We start from the raw sequence: 21,148 nt of genomic DNA on the forward strand, positions 1-21,148 counted from the left end.
ACACCAAAGTAACCATCGCAAGGACTCATCTTCTATCCACCCTCCTCTATGCCTCTCCCATCTTGACCAATCTCCGCCAAACTGATCTAAATAAAATGGAAACTTGCTACAACAAGATTGCCAAATTTGCTACTGAAGCCTCATATAGTTCCCACCACTGTCTATTCCTTATGCAACTAAACTGGCTTGAGTTGCCTCATATACTTCTACTAAATCAACTCTCTATAGCGCACCAACTCTACTACCTTCCTGAGATAACTCCAGCACTTCAGCACCTAATACAGCCCACATTCCCTCTAGACCCTTAAGATCTAGTAACCAGAACCTCATAACTGTCATCAAACATAAAAACGAAGCTGGTAAGTCTCTCTTTGCCAACACCATTGCCAAAACCTGGAACACACTACCAAGCCAAATAACTTCTACCACCTGCTTTAGTCAATTCAAACAACTCCTGAAAACCCACTATATAAGTAACTGGCTATGCTCATGCCACTCACCAGGCTAATCCATACCAAGAGAATTTGTCAGGGTACAGCTATGTGTAAACAATTTCTCCCTTGAAAGCTTCCAAACCCATATACATTTACCTTACAAAACATATAACTGCAAAAGAAAAAAAAAACATGTACCTCTGATTGTCTACTGTAAGAGATGTTAATCACTAGCATGATGCCCTTTTGTGAGTATATATGTATGTTTGTTAATCACCAGCATGTTGTCCTGATGTGTATATATGCCATATGTATGTATGTTCTACTTCTTTTTACTCTCGTGTAATGTTGTAATGTGGAGCTTTTCTCCCCGGGCCTCCGCTGAAAATGGACCTGTGTCCAGTCGGACTTTCCTGGTAAACAAATGTAAAATAAATAAATAAAATAAAAATAAATTACATCATTTACTGCCATCTCAGGAAAGGATATTTTACTTTTAGATAGACTGTAATGCTGAATACAATAGCAGGCATAAGTCAAAGTATTTCTAAATACTAAATAAAGTTTCATAAAGTTAAAAAGAAATAATTAACTGAAATAGTAAAGTAAGTAAAATGTGTGCATTACTGTTTTGGTATTTATACAGCAGGGTTTATATGTCATGTGTAACACTGTAATATGGACTGACTGCACATCACTTCTTATCTTTTAGGACTCTGAAGGAATTGAGATTATGCTAGGTGTGTGTGCAAATGGATTGTTGATATACAGAGACAGACTGAGAATAAACCGCTTTGCCTGGCCCAAGATCCTGAAGATCTCATATAAAAGGAGCAATTTTTACATAAAGATCCGTCCTGGAGAGGTGAGTACCTGTTTTCCAACAAATTGCTTTGTATTTAATTTTGATCAGAATTTTCAGCTCTGCTTGCATTGTGAACATCTTATGTGGATGCATCATGAGAGCCAAATCTAGTGAAAATTTAAACTAGAGGTAGTAGGTAGCTGTTTGTGTATTTTTATCTGGTTTACAAGTGACTGCTAACAAATTCAAGCAGAAAATTACTGGATGCAAATTATTTGTTTCACAGAATCTTAACCAGTGTCCCCTAATACAATGTATGTGTTGTACTGTGATTTCTAAATCTGTGAAAAACTTCAGAGGGTTAACCGATATGGCATACATAAGTTATTTATGGCTGGGTGGACCCACCTTTCCATTCTAGTGGTCACTGTGTATTCTCCAGTGGTCATTGCCCACACCTATCAACCCCAGTGTACAGCCAAAGTTAGTACTGAAAGGAACACAGAAAAAGAAACATCCCACCACTGTGAAACATACTACAATCTGTCTAAGGTGTGAATTTTGGAAAATTAGTGCAATTACAGCCACAGGACAGTGTGCTATTAACCAGGCAATCTGACTACACTGGACCTTTCTAAAACACATGATAGAGTGCCCTGTTTGAACCATTGTCTGGCAACATGTAAATAAAACAAGAAAGCAGACCAGTACCGTGTGAGGTCCCGTTTATTGAAACTGGTGGAAAACAAACAAATAAACAATAATACTAAGCGTTTTCACCCATAACCATTCTAGGCATCATCAGAGTAATTTGGTTAGAAAATTTTTCCTTAAAGGTACTAAAAACACAGCACCCTAAAGTTAAAACCAATGAACAACATCAATCAATCATGTATGCTAATTACAGATAACAAACATAAAATGAAGTAGAAAAGCGGAGTACAAACTCATACAATCTAATGACAACAATTGTAGTGAAATGTGTTGAACATCATCCATAAATAATTATTGTTAACTAATTATATATAAATATAAATATAAATGTAAATATGCATTTCTAAACCATACAATGTATAAAAATTAAATAACAATGTATAAACATTAAAAACATGTAATCAGCAATGTTTGTATGTTAAAATTTGGTTGACTGCCTATGCTAAAACCTGAATGAATGGTGAAAAACTTCAATTCATTGTAAAATTAATAACCAATTCATTAAATGCAATGTGATTTGTGTTTCAGTGTACTAGAAATGGAAATATAATCATTAATTCCAAGTGAATTGGAAGCATCCAGTCTCAGTTGCCATAGACATTCCTTTGCTTCCAATAAATTCTTATCATCGCCTCCTTTAGTATTATTGGGAATTTTATCAATCACAAAAAATATAAATCTTTTGAAATTCGTACATTTCTGGCTGTGAAGATATAGTGAACTCACTGTTTTTTTGTTCTTAATATCCCTTATATGTTCTAAAATCCGTAACCTAAGTTTTCTGATGGTCTTCCCGACATAAAAAGATTGACAGCTTGTACATGTTGCAATGTAAACAACCATCTTGGTGTTGCAATTGCAATAACCAGGGCATCTGATGGTTCTCGTGTGGTTCTGAACTGCTACATAGGGTCCATCATTAATAAATTTACAAGTGCTACATGTACCACATTTGCTCATTTTGGACATTTTGTGTATATTGACATTAGTATCCATCTCCATTAAATCTTTTAAATTCATACCCCTACTGTATGTTATCTCAGGGTAACAACCAATAATGTCCAAGAGTTCAGCTTTGTTCCTAAAAACACTAAGCCATGTTTCATGTACTATATTTACAATTTTTGCTGCTGTTTCATTAAATGGAAGAACTAGAGCATCTTTTTTCTTTCTCTTTTCGGTTTTTGATGTTTCAGTGTCCATTCCGTATATGAGTATGGGCTTGTATGTAGTGTTTCTTTTTATCGTCACCTCATTTCTAATGTTACTCAATAGATCTAGGAGATATCCCTTATCACAAAACATATTCAGTAGTTTCCCCATTTCCTCCTGGAATATTCTGTCATCACTCACTAATCGAGATAATCTGACCATCTGCCCCTTCACTAAGTTCTTCTTTTGAAAATAGGTGTGGCAACTCTCATAGTGAAAGAATGAGTTTGAGTAAATCAATTTACGCTTCACTGTATGCATGTTCCCAAATCTAAGTAAACAAGCTTCAAACATTTCCAATCCCATAACATGTGGTATGACCGAAAACAAATTAATTACATCTATTGTGACCATGATCATATTGATATTAATGTCGGTTTTGTATTGCCTAACTACATCAAGGCAGTGCCAAGAATCTTTTAAAATGTGAGGTAACTGCTTCAAAATATTTTTACAATGAAAATCCACAAATGAGGCCATAGCCTCTGTTTTAGAACCTTTAGCTGAAACTGTAGGTCTAAAAGGTGGGTTGTTAACATCTTTGTGGATTTTCGGAATGCCAAAGATGGATGGTATGGTAGGTAAACACAGTTTATTTTTACTTCTGATTTTTCATCCAAAATAGCACTTTATCTACACTATTTGGATGGCATTTTCATTTTTTGGAAGGGTACCAGAGAAGAAATTCAGGAATTTGTTGAGTTTTGGGGTGCAACAACCACTTTTCTAAAATTTACAAGTAGGATTCACGACAAAGGGTGTGACTACCTGGATATACTATTTTACAAGGATGAGGATAGACTTGAGTCTAGTATATTTCATAAGAAGACTTACTCAAACTCATTCTTACACTGTGAGAGTTTCCACCCCCATTTTCAAAAGAAGATCTTAGTGAAGGGGCAGATGGTCAGATTATCTAGATTAGTGAGTGATGACAGAGTATTCCAGGAGGAAATGGGGAAACTACTGAATATGTTTTGTGATAGGGGATATCCCCTAGATCTGTTGAGTAACATTAGAAATGAGGTGATGGTAAAAAGAAACACTACATACAAGCCCATACTCATATACGGAATGGACACTGAAACACCAAAAACCAAAAATAGAATGAAAAAAGATGCTCTAGTTCTTCCATTTAATGAAGCAGCAGTAAAAATTGTAAATATAGTACATGAAACATGGCTTAGTGTTTTTAGGAACAAAGCTGAACTCACGGACATTATTGGTTGTTACCCTGAGATAACGTACAGTAGGGGTATGAATTTAAAAGATTTAATGGAGATGGATACTAATGTCAATATACACAAAATGTCCAAAATGAGCAAATATGGTATATGTAGCACTTGTAAATTTATTAATGATGGACCCTGTGTAGCAGTTCAGAACTACAGGAGAACCATCAGATGCCCTGGTTATTGCAATTGCAATACCAAGATAGTTGATTACATTGCAACATGTACAAGCTGTTCCACTTTTTATGTTGGGAAGACCATCAGAAAACTTAGGTTATGGATTTTAGAACATATAAGGGATATTAAAAACAAAAAAACAGTGAGTTCACTATATCTTCACAGCCAGAAATGTACGAATTTCAAAAGATTTATATTTTTTGTGATTGATATCATAGAATTGCCAATAATACTAAAGGAGGCGATTATAATTATTTATTGGAAGCAAAGGAATGTCTATGACAACTGAGACTGGATGCTTCCAATTCACCTGGAATTAATGATTATATTTCCATTTCTAGTATACTGAAACACAAATCACATTGCATTTAATGAATTGGTTATTAATTTTACAATTAATTGAAGTTTTTCACCATTCATTCAGGTTTTAGCATAGGCAGTTAACCAAATTTTAACACACAGACATTGTTGATTACATGTTTTTAATGTTTATACATTGTTATTTAATTTTTATACATTGTATGGTTTAGAAATGCATATTTACATTTATATTTATATATAATTAAACAAAAATTATTTATGGATGATGTTCAACACATTTCACTACAATTGTTGTCATTAGATTGTATGAGTTTGTTTGTACTCAGCTTTTTTACTTCATTTTATGTTTGTTATCTGTAATTAGCATACATGATTGATTGATGTTGTTCATTGGTTTTAACTTTAGGGCGTTGTGTTTTTAGTACATTTAAGGAAGAATTTTCTAACCAAATTATACTCTGATGATGCCCAGAATGGTTATGGGTGAAAGCGCTTAGTATTATTGTTTATTTGTTTGTTTTCCACCAGTTTCAATAAACGGGACATCACACGGTACTGGTCTGCTTTCTTGTTTTACCAGTTGCTGTGTTCTTTGTGTTAAACATGTAAATGAACTCTGTCCCTCATGTTTTGTGTGTTGCTACTTTTCTAATCATAGTTGTCATATAGGCACTGTATAATGTGTAATGTGTATAATGTGTAATGTAAACCATGATTGTAACAATGTAATAAGAAAATTCTCTCTTATACTATTAGAGGCTACACTTCCCCACACCACTTCTGTGTGCTTATTCTGAGATGACTGTAACTCAGAGTTCCTGCCCAGAAGTCCCAGTGAGGCTATTCAGTTCCCCTAATGTTAAAAGTTGGATGTTATAGAGCAGGCCAGCTTTTTGCTTCTATAGGGTGGCCCACTCCTCAGTGGCTCTCCAAGCTCCACTGCATGCTGTCAGTAAAAAGAACATGCCTCTGCATGCTGAATCCCTGCAGTACTTACGTCTACAGAATGACAATATATGCCCCCTAGACCCAAGTGCTCCCCTAGGGGTAATACACGTAGTGAGCCACAGCATCAGCCACCTCCCTCCCCCGAATGGGTGTGGTGATAATAGCCTCTCGGTCCCATACCTGCCCAGCTAGCTCCTGCAGATATTCAAGTTGCTATTCAAATCCGGACTGTCTGCACCATGGATAGCCAGCCTTTTTTTTAAATAATTCTACACCTTCCAGTGTCCCCATCCTTGCAACCCATCAAGTGACTGCAGAAAGATTCACAGACAAGTCCTGGTTTTCTTTAGAGGTATTCAGACATATGTCTTGTCACACACTGATTCCTACAGTAGGGTGCTCTTCACCACATTTTTAATGAATTAGTCTTTTAGTTACTGCATTTGAAATGACCCCACTATATTCATTGGATTTCATCTCATTGTTTTACTTGAATTTGTGTTTCTTAGCATCCACCTTGTTCCTCCCGTGTGGGGTTTTGTACTTCATATTACCACTTTCCTGTTCTCAGGGATGTACATGTGCAAATCATAATGTTTTGTTTGCCACTTACCTCTGGCCAACCTTATTTAGTTGAATTATTGTTATACCCTCCCTCTGACTCAGTTTTTGTGACCAATTCCCCAAAATTGCAAAGATTCATAAGTAAGTAGTAGGCAATTAGTCTGCAGCCTAACCTGTAACCCATAATCAAAAAGTCCTCCTCATCTGTAAGGAAAGCAATACAAGATAGACTTGGGGGATATTTGGTGTCTGCCTATTCAATTATCTAGCTTTACCTTGAAGTTGGCAAGGGTACTCCTCTGCTTGCAAGTAGTAGAATTTTTCTCTTGAGGTAGGCACATGTTGGGATATGACTCTGTTATACCAACATATCTTTTTTTATTTACTTTAACCTGTTAGTTCAGAAGCTTTTTGTTTGGGATAGGAAATGAAGGTCAGCTAGGGTTAGATCTTCCATGGCTCATATGGCTGGACATAGATCACCATGGAGGAGTGTATAAAAACAGAGTATATACAGAGAAGGCTGCCAGTCTCTCCTGATAACTAAGATTTTGGAGTCCACCAATCTTTTTAGGTAGGAACCTCAGAGGTGTCTCAAGTTGAGTTACATGCTTAGGCAAATACATGTCAAAAGGAGCATTATATTTTGTAATAGGTCTGATGAGATGTGAATAAAGTAGAATTAAAACTCCTCTGGATCTAAAGGAGATGTCTTTGAAAATCACATGGTCAAAAGATAACGAATTGTCAAGAACAGTGCCTAGGTCTCTTACAACAGTGTCTTATTGTATGGGGGTGTCACCTATATTGTATGGGAAAAGGTTTTGTTTACCAGAATTAAGTATACTAGATTTTTTGGTTTACCACCGTTTAACCAACAGACACAATGTCGACTGTCCGTGTATCGAATGCAGTGCAGCAAATACGCAAAATACCTAATGGTAATGTATAGAACAGCAATCCCGCACCCCCTTTTGGACCCATGTTAGCACTCGTTTTGGATGTAGAGCAGTCAAAAATGTTGCATTCGGTGTTCTATGTGACATTCCGGACATTTGACATGCAAAATTTCTGGTTTTCGAATAGAGCATTGGTGGGTTCGACTACAGTGTATTCACTTAAACTGTGGTAAACTGATTTTTCCACATATAATTTGTGATCTTAGTCTTTACACCAATTGCTAATGTGGTCTAACCCATGTTGGACCAATTGTAAATCAGTGGAATATCAAATGATAACTCCAAATTTACAGTCACCTGCAAAGTTAGATGACCATAACCTAGGTGTGTTGGCCTGAAGGTCTGAGAAATAGATGCCTAACATGAGAGACACCATAACTTTGCCCTATGGTACACTACTAGAGACTTTTATGCTTTCAGAAGTGGCACCTGCAACTCTAACCACACGGATTCTGTTAGACAACCAGTTAGGTATCCACCTCCTAGCATAAGGTTTTATATTCATATTTACAAGTCTGTCAAAAATGCCTGCATGGAGAATAGTGTCAAAGGCTTTGGCTATGTCCAGATATGGTGTATGTAATGTGTGACCACCATCAACTGCTTGGGTGATATTTTCAAATAAATTAATGGGGTTAAAGAGGCAGGGCCTTGCTTTGACAAAGAAGAGTTGAGGAGATTCCAGGGTTAATAGATTTTCAATGTTCAGATTAATGAGGACAGAGGTAATATGCTTCACAGCTTTGCATATAAGGCTAATGAGACTTCTTTTTCTTCTTCTTTCGGCATTTCCCGGTTAGGGGTCGCCACAGCGGATCACCTGTTTGCTCATGATTGGCAGTGGAGTTTTACGGTGTCAAGTTGCAAGCCCAGCGCCCAACCTTCCACAGAAGGCACACACACACACACACACACACACACACACACACACACACACACACACACACACACACACATGCACGCACTCACGCCTAGGGTCAATTTAGTTCCCGAGTCTTTTGTTGGGCCACCCTTTTGCAATGGCATTACAATGGCTGTTTTCTGGGATTCAGAAATATAACCAGTGAAGAGGCTTAGATAAAAGACGTTAAGTAGGGGTTGGAGTAATCAGATCAGTAGTGCAGTAGGAGATCCCATACTGCTGCTCCCTTCTCCAGGCCTCTCTCTCTCTCTCTTTTTTTCATTTTGATAATTTTGGTTACGTTGTAAGCTGTACCCTTGGCTAGATGTTTGGGTAGCATGACTTTTAAACTGGGTGAGTTGTATTTATTGTCGCTGAGGATTTGTAGTTTGTTGGATGGGTAGTATATTTTGTAAGATGTTTTACTGCATCTGTATTCTCTTTGGTTGCTCAGGATTTTTTGCGGCCCCTTTCTTTTAGTTAGGATAAACGAGTCAGGCACACTTGTTGGCCAACTGCTGGAGAAAATGATGATGGAAGTTACTCTGTCTTTTATTGATGAGCTTCCAGTTGATGTCCTTGGAAAAGAAAGTAACTTTGCATTTAGTATGATGATCTCTGGCTGCTGCTAAAGTCTGGTAAGAAGACTCATGTCTATGATCGCAAAGTTCAATATGTATTCAACAATGATTGTGTTATTAGAATATCTGCACAGATGGCAAATCCCAACTGTATATTCTCCTGGTTTTGAGACCTTCCTCAGGGCATGGAGAAGTTGAAAGTGGATTTATTCCAACTGATCTGAGGGGGAGGGAGGGTACTCCTGTATGCTTTTTTCTATTCCCCTTGATGTTTTCTCCTTAGAGTTTCATTAAGAAAGTTCATAGCTGAATGCAGTGATCTCCCATCCCCTCTCTTCAGGTGACCAAGGATGCAATGATCTCATTCACTTTGTTTTGTGGCAATGCCAGAAATAATTTGGGCCCAAATAAGAGATGGTATCTCTGGTTGGTGAGATAACTATTTACATTTCAGGACTAGGCTCCTATTTTTCCAGCTAATCCACTGGCAATTATTTCTGCAGTATTGGAAGCTGATAGAAAGTCTTCTACTAGGAAGACTACACTGCAGAGTGGAGATGTTTTTATAAAACGCTGGGAAGTATCCCTATCCTCCAAGGTCTAGAAGTTGACAGGTTTGTCTACCTTAGGCAGCTGTTTGATATGGGACTCAAGTTATTCCTTGGCCAAAGTGCATATCTCTGCCATCTCAGTGTCTTATAGATGGCAGATCTCTGGCTCAGCACTGCTCAGTTTCAGAAGAAAGTGCTGTTACTACACTGACCATTGAAGAATTCTTCTCTTCAACTTGAAACTTGAACCTCATAGCTATAAAATCTGACATGTCTGCTCTTTTTAGTAAGCTGGCTTGAAGAATTTAAAGTTTAATTGTAGGAAAATTTTGTTGCTTGTGGCGAGTAGAATGGGTTTTGGACCTAAATGCCTTCATATGCAGAGAAATACTTTCTTTTTTTCTTAAGGACTAGGTCAAAACCTCTTACTTCTTGTTGAAAGCAGGTTCATCGTTATCTATCCATCTCTCATTTTTTTCTGGAAGTGGAATATTGGGGCTGAAGGTCTTTGACTGTCCTGAGGTTCAGTACTGTCTAGATTTTTCTCAAGGAAGTGCGTGAGTTCAGGAAAACAGACCGTTTGTTTTCATGTGACCATAAGTAGTACATGGTAGTTCTAAACAGATATTTTGTAAATTATTACCCTTCTGCATTATTTTCTACTGTCATGCAATCAATCAAACTTATGCCAACTTAGTCAAAGGTCATTCTGCTCGGAGAATTGATGCTTAGACTTCTTGTTTTAAATATGTGTTTACTGCAGACAGTCCTTTAATGCCACTCCTTGTGAATATGCACTATGTTTTGATTCATGTGTTTCATTAAAAGTTATTTGTTTAATAACAAGATTAGCAGACTGTGGGGTAGAGTCATTTTGTCTACCTTTAAGGTCATGTGATCTCACAGTTCGTATATTTATAGATGGGGGTACAGAATTTTTTGTTTAATTCATTGATTTACATCAGACAGATGTTTTTGTTGAATGTAGTTTCATTGATTGTGGCTTCTTTCATTAGCCACGGATACATTATTTGATATCCAACACGTGAAAGATAATATCAGCTCGGAATCAGTTGTTGATATGATAAGGGGAGAGCACATGCAAGGTGAGAGAAGAAAGTCTAAAAGAGTGCATGTTGTTGATAAAGGTGTCTAGATTTATGTTCAGAAGGGTAAAACCAGAATTACATAGTGAGTTGTGGAAGGAAGGGTGGGTCACTGTCAATTTCAGTTTGGGATATACAGCCATTGGTATAAAAAGCTAAATAACATTAAAGAGGAAGATGTATGGGAGAAGGTGGTACATTGGAAGTGTGGTGAGGAGAGAGCTAGTCAAAAAATGTATGGAAAGAAAGTGGACGACACATGCTTATTGTGTTTGATTTGAGATAGAAAGGAAACGTCCTGCTAGACTAGACAGGAGGTTGAATAAAGAAATTGATAATGTAAGAGTGGACAAAAATGGGAATGTAAGTACTGAAAAGTGGCTACAAGATGTTTGATGTGAAAGCTGATTAGAAGAATGGGAGTCTATGAATGGAGAAGATGATTAGAGGAAAAATGGAGTATAAAATGGTAGTGAAGGTATCAGATGAGGGAATGTAGGTGAGATAACGGGGATAGAAGTTGTGGTATCTTCAGGAATGAGGGGGTGGTGAATCTAGAGTTGGAGGAAGCAAAAGAGTGCAGGTTTTTTTTTTTTTTCCACAGGTAGAGGGTTAAGATGGGTGTTCTCCAAAGCATATTAGTCAAAGGGCTTGTTTACAGTCTTGGCTGTGGAAATGTTTTGTTTTAATAATGTTTACAGCAGTTTAGGCCTCTGTATAATTATGAAATTAAACATGTTTATGGTGTGTATAGGAAAGGTGATGCAGTTTACAGTGTGGAAAAATGTATTAAATAGATTGGCTGGGATTCAGAGAAATGCTACAGCAGTCATATAAAGTGTCTACCATGGGTAGATCATTTTATAGAGTTGTGGGAAAGTTAAGAAGCATGTTTAGCCGCAATGAGAAAGACCTCATTAAAAGATAGTTTGCGTGTCTCTGAATTGCATGAAAGTACCAACAGTGCTAAATAATACTTGTTTGTGGCATTTATCTCAGGCAGCTCGGGCATTGTGTTTGAACAGGAACCTTCCTCCGGATACTCCCTGAGGTACTCAAAAGCATTCATTCACGTGCTTATTGACATTTAATCAACATGACACCCCCACCTCACTTGAACATGCTAACCCATTCATCCATAATGTACACACAGCGGTACTATCAGTCCCTTCCTAACCCTCCCTACTGCAACCAGATACACACACACACACACACACACACACACACACACACACACACACACACACACACACACACACACACACACACACCCACTGTTATCCAAGACCTGTCATACTCCTGCAGAACAGGCACACACACTGCCACCCACGTACACATGCTCACAGACATCTACATCTCCACTATTCCAATCAAACCTTACCTGCAATGCATTTTCTCCTACTGGCTATAGTGGCGGAGTACAGCATTTTGGCCATGTTCATTAATCTGGCCAGCCGTGCAAAGTTACTCAGCTGAACAAGTCACTGGATTGCTTGGCATCACTCGGCTGCATAAATCTCTTCCTTCAGGCATTTCCAGGGAGAGCACATGATTAATTATTATAGGAGAGCACTCTGGAATGCCTTCTTAGTATGTAGCATGGCTGTGGAGACAGTCCACCAGTGTAGAATCACTGCTGTGGACTTTTACCAGCAGAAGGAAAGGCATCCACCAGTAACTGACTGTTCATGTTAGGGCTTACTGATGGCAGTAGCCCTTTCTACATTCTCGCCATTGTTTATAAAATTGTTATCTATTGGTAGTTGTACATATATTCTGGAGGGAATGTACTGTTGTATGTGTTGCTTTTGTTAAAATTATTAAAAAGGATATAGAAAAAAATGCATAGACATATGTTCCAGTTCTATGTGTATTCACTATCTTCATATGTGCCTTGTTATTGCATTTGCTTTGCTTCTTTTGGTAGGATCCATCTGCCTTTTGTTTTTAGCCTTGCTCTCTCCTCATTCAGTTTATTACCTCAGTACTTAGCATAACAGTGTTGCAAATCTTGTTATTTTTTGATAACTTTATTAAATTGTCACTTAAGACACAAGCAAACATGCATTATATAAAAAATGTTAACTTGTTTCCAGTTACATACATTATACATCACATGTTCTTTTTTATAACTGTCATCAGTCCAACATTACATAAATTACTCAATTTCTGCCTTCCATAAAACCTCACCCCTCCTCATTATGAACATTATTATGCATGTATTGTTCCCACAATTTCCATTTATTTCTATGTAATTTGCTCCTTCCCTTTCCTAAAGATCTTACTTCCAGTTCTTTTATCTCTGTTACAATATTCAGTACTTCAAATACAGTAGTTTTAGGCTTTGATTTCCATTTTCTGGTCCCTGCGTATTTGGCAGCCATCAGAATTTAACTTAACAGAGCCTTACTATGTCTAGGCAATTCAGATCCTGAGTCTCAGCTCAAAAGAATCATTTCCTTCGTTTCAGTCATTTGCTCACTCAATATTTCTGACAGAGTACTCTGTAGGAAATTTTTCAAATCTGCTAACTCATTACACTTCTAAAACATATGCTTCCAGTTAACTCTTTCTCCCCATTACACCTCCAACATTAGCTATATACTGGAGGAAAAAAATCTTTGAAGTGTGCTTAGGGTATAAAACTACCTATGTAAACACTTCCAAGCAAACACCCTAAACCTTTTGAACTTTTTTGCATACTTGGGAGCCATGCATGTGTCCTCCAGTTGTTCCCTTGTTAATTGCTTATCCAATATTTCTTCCCAATCTTTTCTAACCTCCTCTGATTAATTCTTATAGTTATCATCATATGCCCCAATACTTATCTCTCTTTTAACATCAGCTTCTATTCTAGATTCAACTAAAAACCCTACCAGGGAAGGTCTTTCACTTAGGATTTCCATGTCCCTTTCTCTTTACTTATACTGTGATATCAGTCTCTGACAGGGAAGGCAGTCTCTAGCCGACAGTCCAAATGTCTTCTTGGCCTCTTTCCATTCTATTACCTTTTCCTCTCTAGGTATTTGCCCCAAAAACATTGGTTCCTTTGCCAGTTTTCTTCACTAAATTCCATCTTCCCTTGCGTATTCTGTGTACTCCTAATTGCAGTAATCCCTATTAGTAAAATCTCCTTTCTCCATTCTCATGTTGCCTTAGATCTTAGAATACATTCTGCTACTTTATGAATATAATATTCTGTATGGTGGTTGTTATCCTCCTTAAGGATCTGCATCTAAAATCCCACTTGCTCCTTATTTCTTGAATCTACCCTCCCCCGCTTCTTCGGCATCCCTATCTGCTTTGAATTATAGCCTTCTGCTTGTGTTATTGGTATGAATCTTAATTATGTAGCTGTAAAATATCCATTCAAATCAGGTAATCCTAAACCACCTTGTTCTATTGGAAGGCTCAACTAATTCCACCTAACTCTTACTCTCTTCTCTTCACAGATAAATTCCTTCAACTCTTTATTAATTATTGTCCATTACTTCTCCTTTGGTTGATAAAAATTTGCATGACTGTGCTGAATATAAAGCTAAAAGGACTAAACACATTTTCACTGCTTTTACTTACTATCCATATCTATAATCAAGAACTTCCAGTTTATCATTTTTTGTGTTATCTTATGTTTAGTCTCTTCCCACATATCCTTAACTGCCATCACAGAAGCTTTTTTTTATCCCTACCGCTAAGTACTTCATCTTATCATGTCCCCATAATTTTGGGTATTGCTGAACCAATTCATGCAGATAGATAGATAGTTTACAGCTACAGCCTTTGTTTTATCTTCCTTTATTTTCCATCCCGAAAAGACTTGAAGCTATCTCAAAATGTCCACAACACTGAGATCCCCTTTTCTGGATTTATCAGGTACATAATAGGATCATCTGCATATAAAGCCAAATTGTCCTGATTCCCATACTGTTTACATACATGAATTTCAGAGTCCCTTATATTCTTTGCCAGTGGCTCTAAATATAAAGCAATTGACAAAGGGGAAAGAGTATACTCTTGCATGGTTCCTCAGTTCAGACACAAACTATCAGAGAGGAACCTTCTCATTTTGATTCTTGTCCCCAATTCTTAATATATGCGCCTAACTGACCTTATTATTGTATCAGAGAATGCAAATGCTTCCATTGCTCTACTCATAAAATCCCAGCTTACTCTGGGAATGCATTTTCTGCATCAAGACCTTCCAACATCAACCACATTTTCTTATATTCTCTTTCCCCCTGGATCATCATTGTTCTGTTAATGTTGACAAATGTTTGCCCTCTCTCCACAAAACCACAGTGATCCGTATCTATCAAGTTTGGCATTTTGTCCTGTTTTTTCTTGTCTTCGGTCAGACATCTGTTCCTGTTCTCATAACTTTTCCTCTTAGTTAATAATAACTTTTCTGTTTTCCCTTTTCAGACAGTTTCATCTTTATGATGTACTTGATAAATAAGTAAATATATATCTTACATTTTTGCATTTTCAGCTCCTCTGCCACTGCTGCACTCATTCCTGTACCTGTAGCAGGGCTTTGAAGTTTTTTTTCTCTTTCTTTTTACACTTTATTCTATATCCATAACCCTGCCATCAAAAATAGAAGTTATGTATTTACCATAACGTTCCATGTGAGTTGTTTATCTCACCTTTATTCTCGCTGATGGGTTCGGAGCCGATCCTTGGCTCCGACACGGCCGATAGCAAGCTCAAGGTTTGCCAGTAGCTCGAGACCAAGCCCCTTAACCCACAATGCACTGCTGGAATTACCTCAGATCTTGTTTGCTGCGAATAACAGTATATACATATATATACATATATACAAACATATACATACCCTCTTATATATATCTACGAAGAACTCTTCCCAAAGGGAAAGAAGAAATATTGAATAACCAGGATGGTACTAGCCTCTAAGTCAACAGTCAGCCAGGAGGGGGAAGGAGGGAGGGACATCAGAATAAAGGCGAGATAAACAACTCACATGGAACGTTATGGTAAGTACATAACTTCTATATGTGAAGTTGTTAAATCTCGCCATTTATTCTCACTGATGGGTAGCGTCCCTAGCACCTTCAACCTGGGTGGCTCATGGGAGTATGTTCTTCAGTACCGTAGAACCAAAGGAAGACCTGTCCCTTGAAGCCTTATCTACTTTGTAATGTGTGATAAAGGTATGAGGCTTAGACCAAGTGGCTGCAACGCAAATATTGTCAAGGGGCAATTTAGCTTGAAAAGCAGAAGAGGTAGAGACAGCTCTGGTAGAATGAGCTTTTGGTTTGTGCGTTAAAGGCATGCTCAGATTTTCATAAACAAAGGATATACAATCGGATAACCATTTAGATAAGGTTGTTTTAGCCACTGGATTGCCTTTTTTTGCTTCTGAGAAGGATACAAAAAGTTGGTCTGATTTCCTAATATCCTTAGTTCTGTCAAGATAAAATCGAGCTGTCTGTGAACATCAAGTTTGTGCAGCATATATTCCAATTTGCTAGAGTGGTTGGGGAAAAAGACTGGCAGTTCAATGACCTGATTGATATTTGACTCAGAACAGACTTTAGGTAAAAATGAGGGGTTTGTTCTGAGAGATACTCTATCAGCATGGAAAATCATGTAGGGTGGTCTGTTAGATAATGCTTGAAGTTCTGACACTCTGCGGGCAGATGTAATGGCTACAAGAAATATTGTTTTCCAAGATAAAAATTTTAGATCACAAGAAGATGCTGGTTTAAAAGGAGGAAGAATAATTTGAGACAGCATAAGGTTTAAATTCCAGGGAGAAAAGGGAGTTTTGATCGGAGGTCTCATATGAAGAACGCCTTTAAGGAAGGTTTTAGATAATTTGTGGCTCATAATATTTGAGCCACCAAGACCAAGGTGAAAATTAGAGATAGCAGCTAACTGAACTTGAACTGTAGCAGCTGCTGCCCCTTCCTTAAAAATTTTTGTCAAACATTCCAAAATCGAAGAAAGCGAAGCTCAGAAAGGGTCAATGTTCTGCGCGTTGGCCCAAATTGAGAACCTTTTCCATTTACTGCCATATAATTTCCTGGCAGATGGCTTCTGCATTTTGAATTGATGTGGCTGGCAAAAAGGTTGCAGCAAGACTGGCCCCATTTGCGGAAAATCAACTCCGCAACTTGTTGTTTGAGAGACCACTCATGAGGGAGTAATATTGCCCTGCTTAGTTTGTCCGCTATCACGTTGGGTTTCCCCAGGATGTGCGTTGCTAACAGAAAACGCTGGGATGACACAGCCCATTTCCAGACCCTGAGGGCTTCTCGACAAAGGGGTTAAGACTTGGTTCCGCCCTGCTTGTTCAAGTACCAGACTACTGACATGTTGTTGGTCTGAATTGCAATAGTCCTTAGAGGGAGAGAGTCCTGAAAGTACTGCAACACCAGAAGTACCGCTCTCAACTCTAGAACATTGGTGTGCGGATGTGATTCCTGATCTGTCCATGTGCTTTGGGCAGTCTTACCCTGAAAATGCCACCCCATCCTATCAGTGAGACGTCCGTGGTCACAGTGGCTACTGGGGGGAGGGGCAAAGGGTCTTCCGATTGTGACATGAAGAGACGTCAACCACCACCGAAGGTCTCTCCTGCAAGAATCCATGATAAGAATCATGTGGTGCATCGGTAGTTTCTGGTAAGACCACTAAGCGAAGAGGAGCCATTGAAGAATTCACATATGCATCCTTGCGAGTGGTATAGCCAGGATTACTGCCACCATCAAACCTAGTACCTTCAATACCTCCGCTGCTGTAGCTTTGTTCTTTGACACCAGTGAGCTGACTTTTTGGCGGAGAAGAGAGACTCTTTTGATAGGGAGATGTAGAGTGGTAGTTGAGGTGTCTAACTCTGCTCCTATAAAAACGGTATGCTGCAATGGCGATAAAGCAGACTTTTCATAGTTGATTGTAATGCCTAATTGATGGCAGAGTGTCAGAGTGTACTGTGTTGCCTGAGCCAATTGATGCCTGGTGGTAGCTGTGAGGAGCCAATCGTCCAGGTATGGAAACACCTGGAATCCTAGACATCTCAGGTGAGCCGTGACCACTGCCATGCATTTGGTGAACACTCTGTGGGCTGTAGTGAGACCAAAGGGCAGGGCTTGAAACTGGTAATGATTGGCTCCCAGCCAGAAGTGCAGATGATCTCTGGAGCATCTGTTCATCTTTATGTGATAGTACGCGTCTTTGAGATCTAGAGAGCACATCCAATCGCCTTTCCTTAGGAAGGGAAGAATGAACTGAAGCATGACCATTCGGAACTTCTCTTTCTTTACGAACTGGTTGAGTCTGCTGAGGTCCAAGATAGGTCTCCAGTCCTCTGTTTTCTTTGGTACCAAAAAGAATCTTGAGTAAGTTCCGAATCCGACTTGGTCTGCTAGGACTGGTTGAATGACTCTTTTTTTCTAGCAATCTGCGGACCTCTACGATTGCTTGTTCCCTGAGATTGGGTGGAACATCTGGGATTCTCTTTATAGGAATGGGAGGGGAAAAGAATGGTATGAAATATCCTCTGGAAATGATGCTTTGTACCCAAGTATCCGATGTTATGTTTAGCCAGGCTTCTGTGTACAATGACAAGTGACCCCCGACTGCCTCCAGAGCCGAACAGTCGGGCCCCCTTTCAGGGACGCTAGCAGGACTGACCGGAGAACTGACCCCTGTCACCCTGTTGTTGAGGACCCCCTCTGCCATAGGGACAGCGTCTTCCATTATAACCCCCTCCTCTGCCTCTAGAGGGGGGTTTCTCCATGTGTGTCCTGAAAGGCTGCCTGAGCTTTTTGGAACCACATTTTCCCTCCCCTAGGGCCTTTGGGGTAGGGCTGAATAGGGGTCGAAAAACAGACTCCAGCGGCAGATAAGGTCTTGCCTTCCTGCTCACACCTTTTTAAAGTTTCCTTTACTTTGGGCCCAAACAGTGATGAGCCATCGAATGGGGTATTAATAAAGGAATATTTAAAGGGTTCCGCAGAGGAACAGAGACGCATCCAGGCTTGTCTTCGAAGAGCAATGCCCGAACTAGCAGCTCTACTCGAACCATCAGCTGCATAGGATATGAGACGCATGGACGAGTTTACCACTGAGTTTAGGGTAGCGAGCTGGGCGTTGACTTTGTCAGCCACTCCTGCAGCTACCGTATCCTGGAGAGTATCTCCTAACTCTTTCTGGAGGTCTCTCTGTAGTCTTGTAAAATGGGTTGAATAGTTCAGTGATCGAAGAGAAAAAGTCGCTGAACTAAACATGTGCTTCCCATATCTATCCATAACCCTAGAATCTCTGTTAGGGGGATGGATAGAAGAGGATGTCTCAGATACTTCCATTTTGGTGGCTGCAGCTACCACCATGGCATCAACAGGCACTCCCTTTGTCAAAAATGGCTTGTCCACTGGGGCAGATATGAATTTATTGGGTCTACGAGGGACAGGTTCCATGGCCTCCGGCGACTTCCACGCCTTATGAGAGATCAGTTCCATGAGCTCGTCATAAGGTGGAGACACCCAAGAAGTGGAAGGTTGAGACCCAAAAGCCTTCAAGAGCACGGACTCATCCTCAGTAGGGGTCTTGGACTGCCAATTGCCCCTCTGACTAAGGATCTCTAGTATCTCTGCAAAGGAGATATCCTCAGAGGGGGATCGAGGGGACCCTTCTGACTCATCTAAGTCCATGTCAGATGTCAAAGACTCCTGTGGGGAGTCTAAGTGCCTCCTTTTACACAGTCTCTTCCTGGGCACTTCATCAGTGGGGGCATCTGGGGAGGTCTCAGAAGAGCAGGGGACGCCCTGTGGGGGTACTTGAGGCTCGGGGTATCTACGCTTAGAGGGACCGGTAGATGAAGAAGCAGACACAGGAGCTTGAGGGGAGAGGGAAAGCTGAACCGATGCTGATGTTGACTTTGGAGACAAAACTCTCCTCATAGCATCGAAGGCACCATGGCTCCGATGAGAAGGAGTGGACGGAACCGAGAGTACCGTCTGATCCTCCCGCACTGAAACCCTAGGCTCCGAGCCCGAGGTAGGAGCCGAGCTCATCCGAGTCGAAGCCCAGAGAAGAAGAGTCGGCACCGACAAGTCGGTTCGACTATCCTCCCCGGATCCAACAGGAGAGCGTTGGCTCCTAGAGCCCTCGGTCGGCGCCGAGGTCATCAGAGTAGATGAAGCTGATAACACCGGTGCGGATATTGGCTCCAAGGGTTCGACCACCATCGGTTCTATTTCCTTCAGCTCCGAGAGTCTAGTACGGCTCGGAGGAGGAGTAGACAAATCTGGTTCCATGGTCTTCGGTACCGATGAGCTGGTTGGGGTCAGCAACAATTTGGCAAGTCCTGGTTCCTGTAAAAGCTTCTGCATTAGCCGATCCATGTCCAAATCTGAAAGACTGACTGAGGACTTAGCTGAGTGCACCAAAGGTGCTGACTGGAGCAGAGGTGAAGAAGGAACTTCAGAGACTGGCTCCAATAGTGAGAGCTGGCTCCGAATCAAAGGTACAGTCGGTTCCGATGACTGTGGAACTGATGACCCTTCTTCTGAAATCTTAGCCTTTTTTGAGACCTTATCTGAAGACTTGGATTTTGAGGATTTGGAGGACGTACTAGTACCCTCATGGCTACTCAAAACTTCAGAAAAAGATTGCTGTAGCAATCCCCTGTCTATAAGTTTCCTCCTTCTCTCCAAGAGGACTCTTGAAGAAAAGGATTGGCAAATGCTGCAGGTGTCTTGGAGGTGTTTAGCCCCCAGACAGTAGACACATTGAATGTGTCCGTCAGTGACAGACAATTTCTGCCCACAATCTGGGCATTTTTTGAATCCCGATTTAGGATGGGATTTCTCCTTATTATCTGACATCTTTAAAAGAAATAACTGTAAACCGCAAAAAGGTCAATTAGTAAAGTCCTTAGTGACTGAAAGATCCAGAAGCAACTAAGCCCAATCCGGGCACTATCTATAACAGTATTATATAGATACAAATATAGGGCTAAGAAGCCGACAGAAAAAGCCTGACTATTATAAAGATAATAGTAGAAAAAAAATGGCTAAAGGCCCACACAACAAAGAAGCCAACAAGGCCCTAACTTTTAAACTATTTATAAGTATTTGACTATAGAGTAAATATAAAAAGACCTAATACTAACACAGACTATATTTTTTAAGCAAAAAAGAAAACTTTTTATAGACTTGCTGTTAATTTTTCCCAGAAAATGGTCTGAGCTAGCTGGATCACCGAGATCTCTCTTGCCGCGGCAAACTAGATCTGAGGTAATTCCAGCAGTGCATTGTGGGTTAAGGGGCTTGGTCTCGAGCTACTGGCAAACCTTGAGCTTGCTATCTGCCGTGTTGGAGCCGAGGATCGGCTTCGAACCCATCACTGAGAATAAACGGCGAGATTTAACAACTTCACATTGATTATTTAAATTGTCCACTTTTTTTAGTATTTCTCCATGTAGTGCTGATGAATTGGGTATCTCAGTGGAGATGAAGAACTTAGGGTTTTTGGATTTACTACTAGCCAAAGAAACCTTCCCAGTTTGGGTTACAAGGTTACATTTACTCAAATTGGTGGACTGTAGAACATATTTATATGATAATTTTATACTTCAGGACAACCAGAGGCACATTATAGTTATCTTCAGTATTCGC

General features: G+C 39.7%; 1 protein-coding gene across 1 annotated transcript in view; it reads left to right on the plus strand.

The window, feature by feature from the left end:
• EPB41L1 (erythrocyte membrane protein band 4.1 like 1) overlaps nt 1-21,148 on the plus strand; it is a gene marked incomplete in the record, with an annotated part of 2,183,009 nt that overhangs the window by 1,551,143 nt on the left and 610,718 nt on the right. The window contains 1 exon segment of the mRNA XM_044090111.1: nt 1,147-1,299. Coding sequence (XP_043946046.1) covers nt 1,147-1,299 — 153 coding nt within the window.

This window comes from Protopterus annectens, chromosome 12.part0 (genome assembly GCF_019279795.1).
Source record: "Protopterus annectens isolate FY-2018-M chromosome 12.part0, PAN1.0, whole genome shotgun sequence".
NCBI classification, from domain to species: domain Eukaryota; kingdom Metazoa; phylum Chordata; order Ceratodontiformes; family Protopteridae; genus Protopterus; species Protopterus annectens.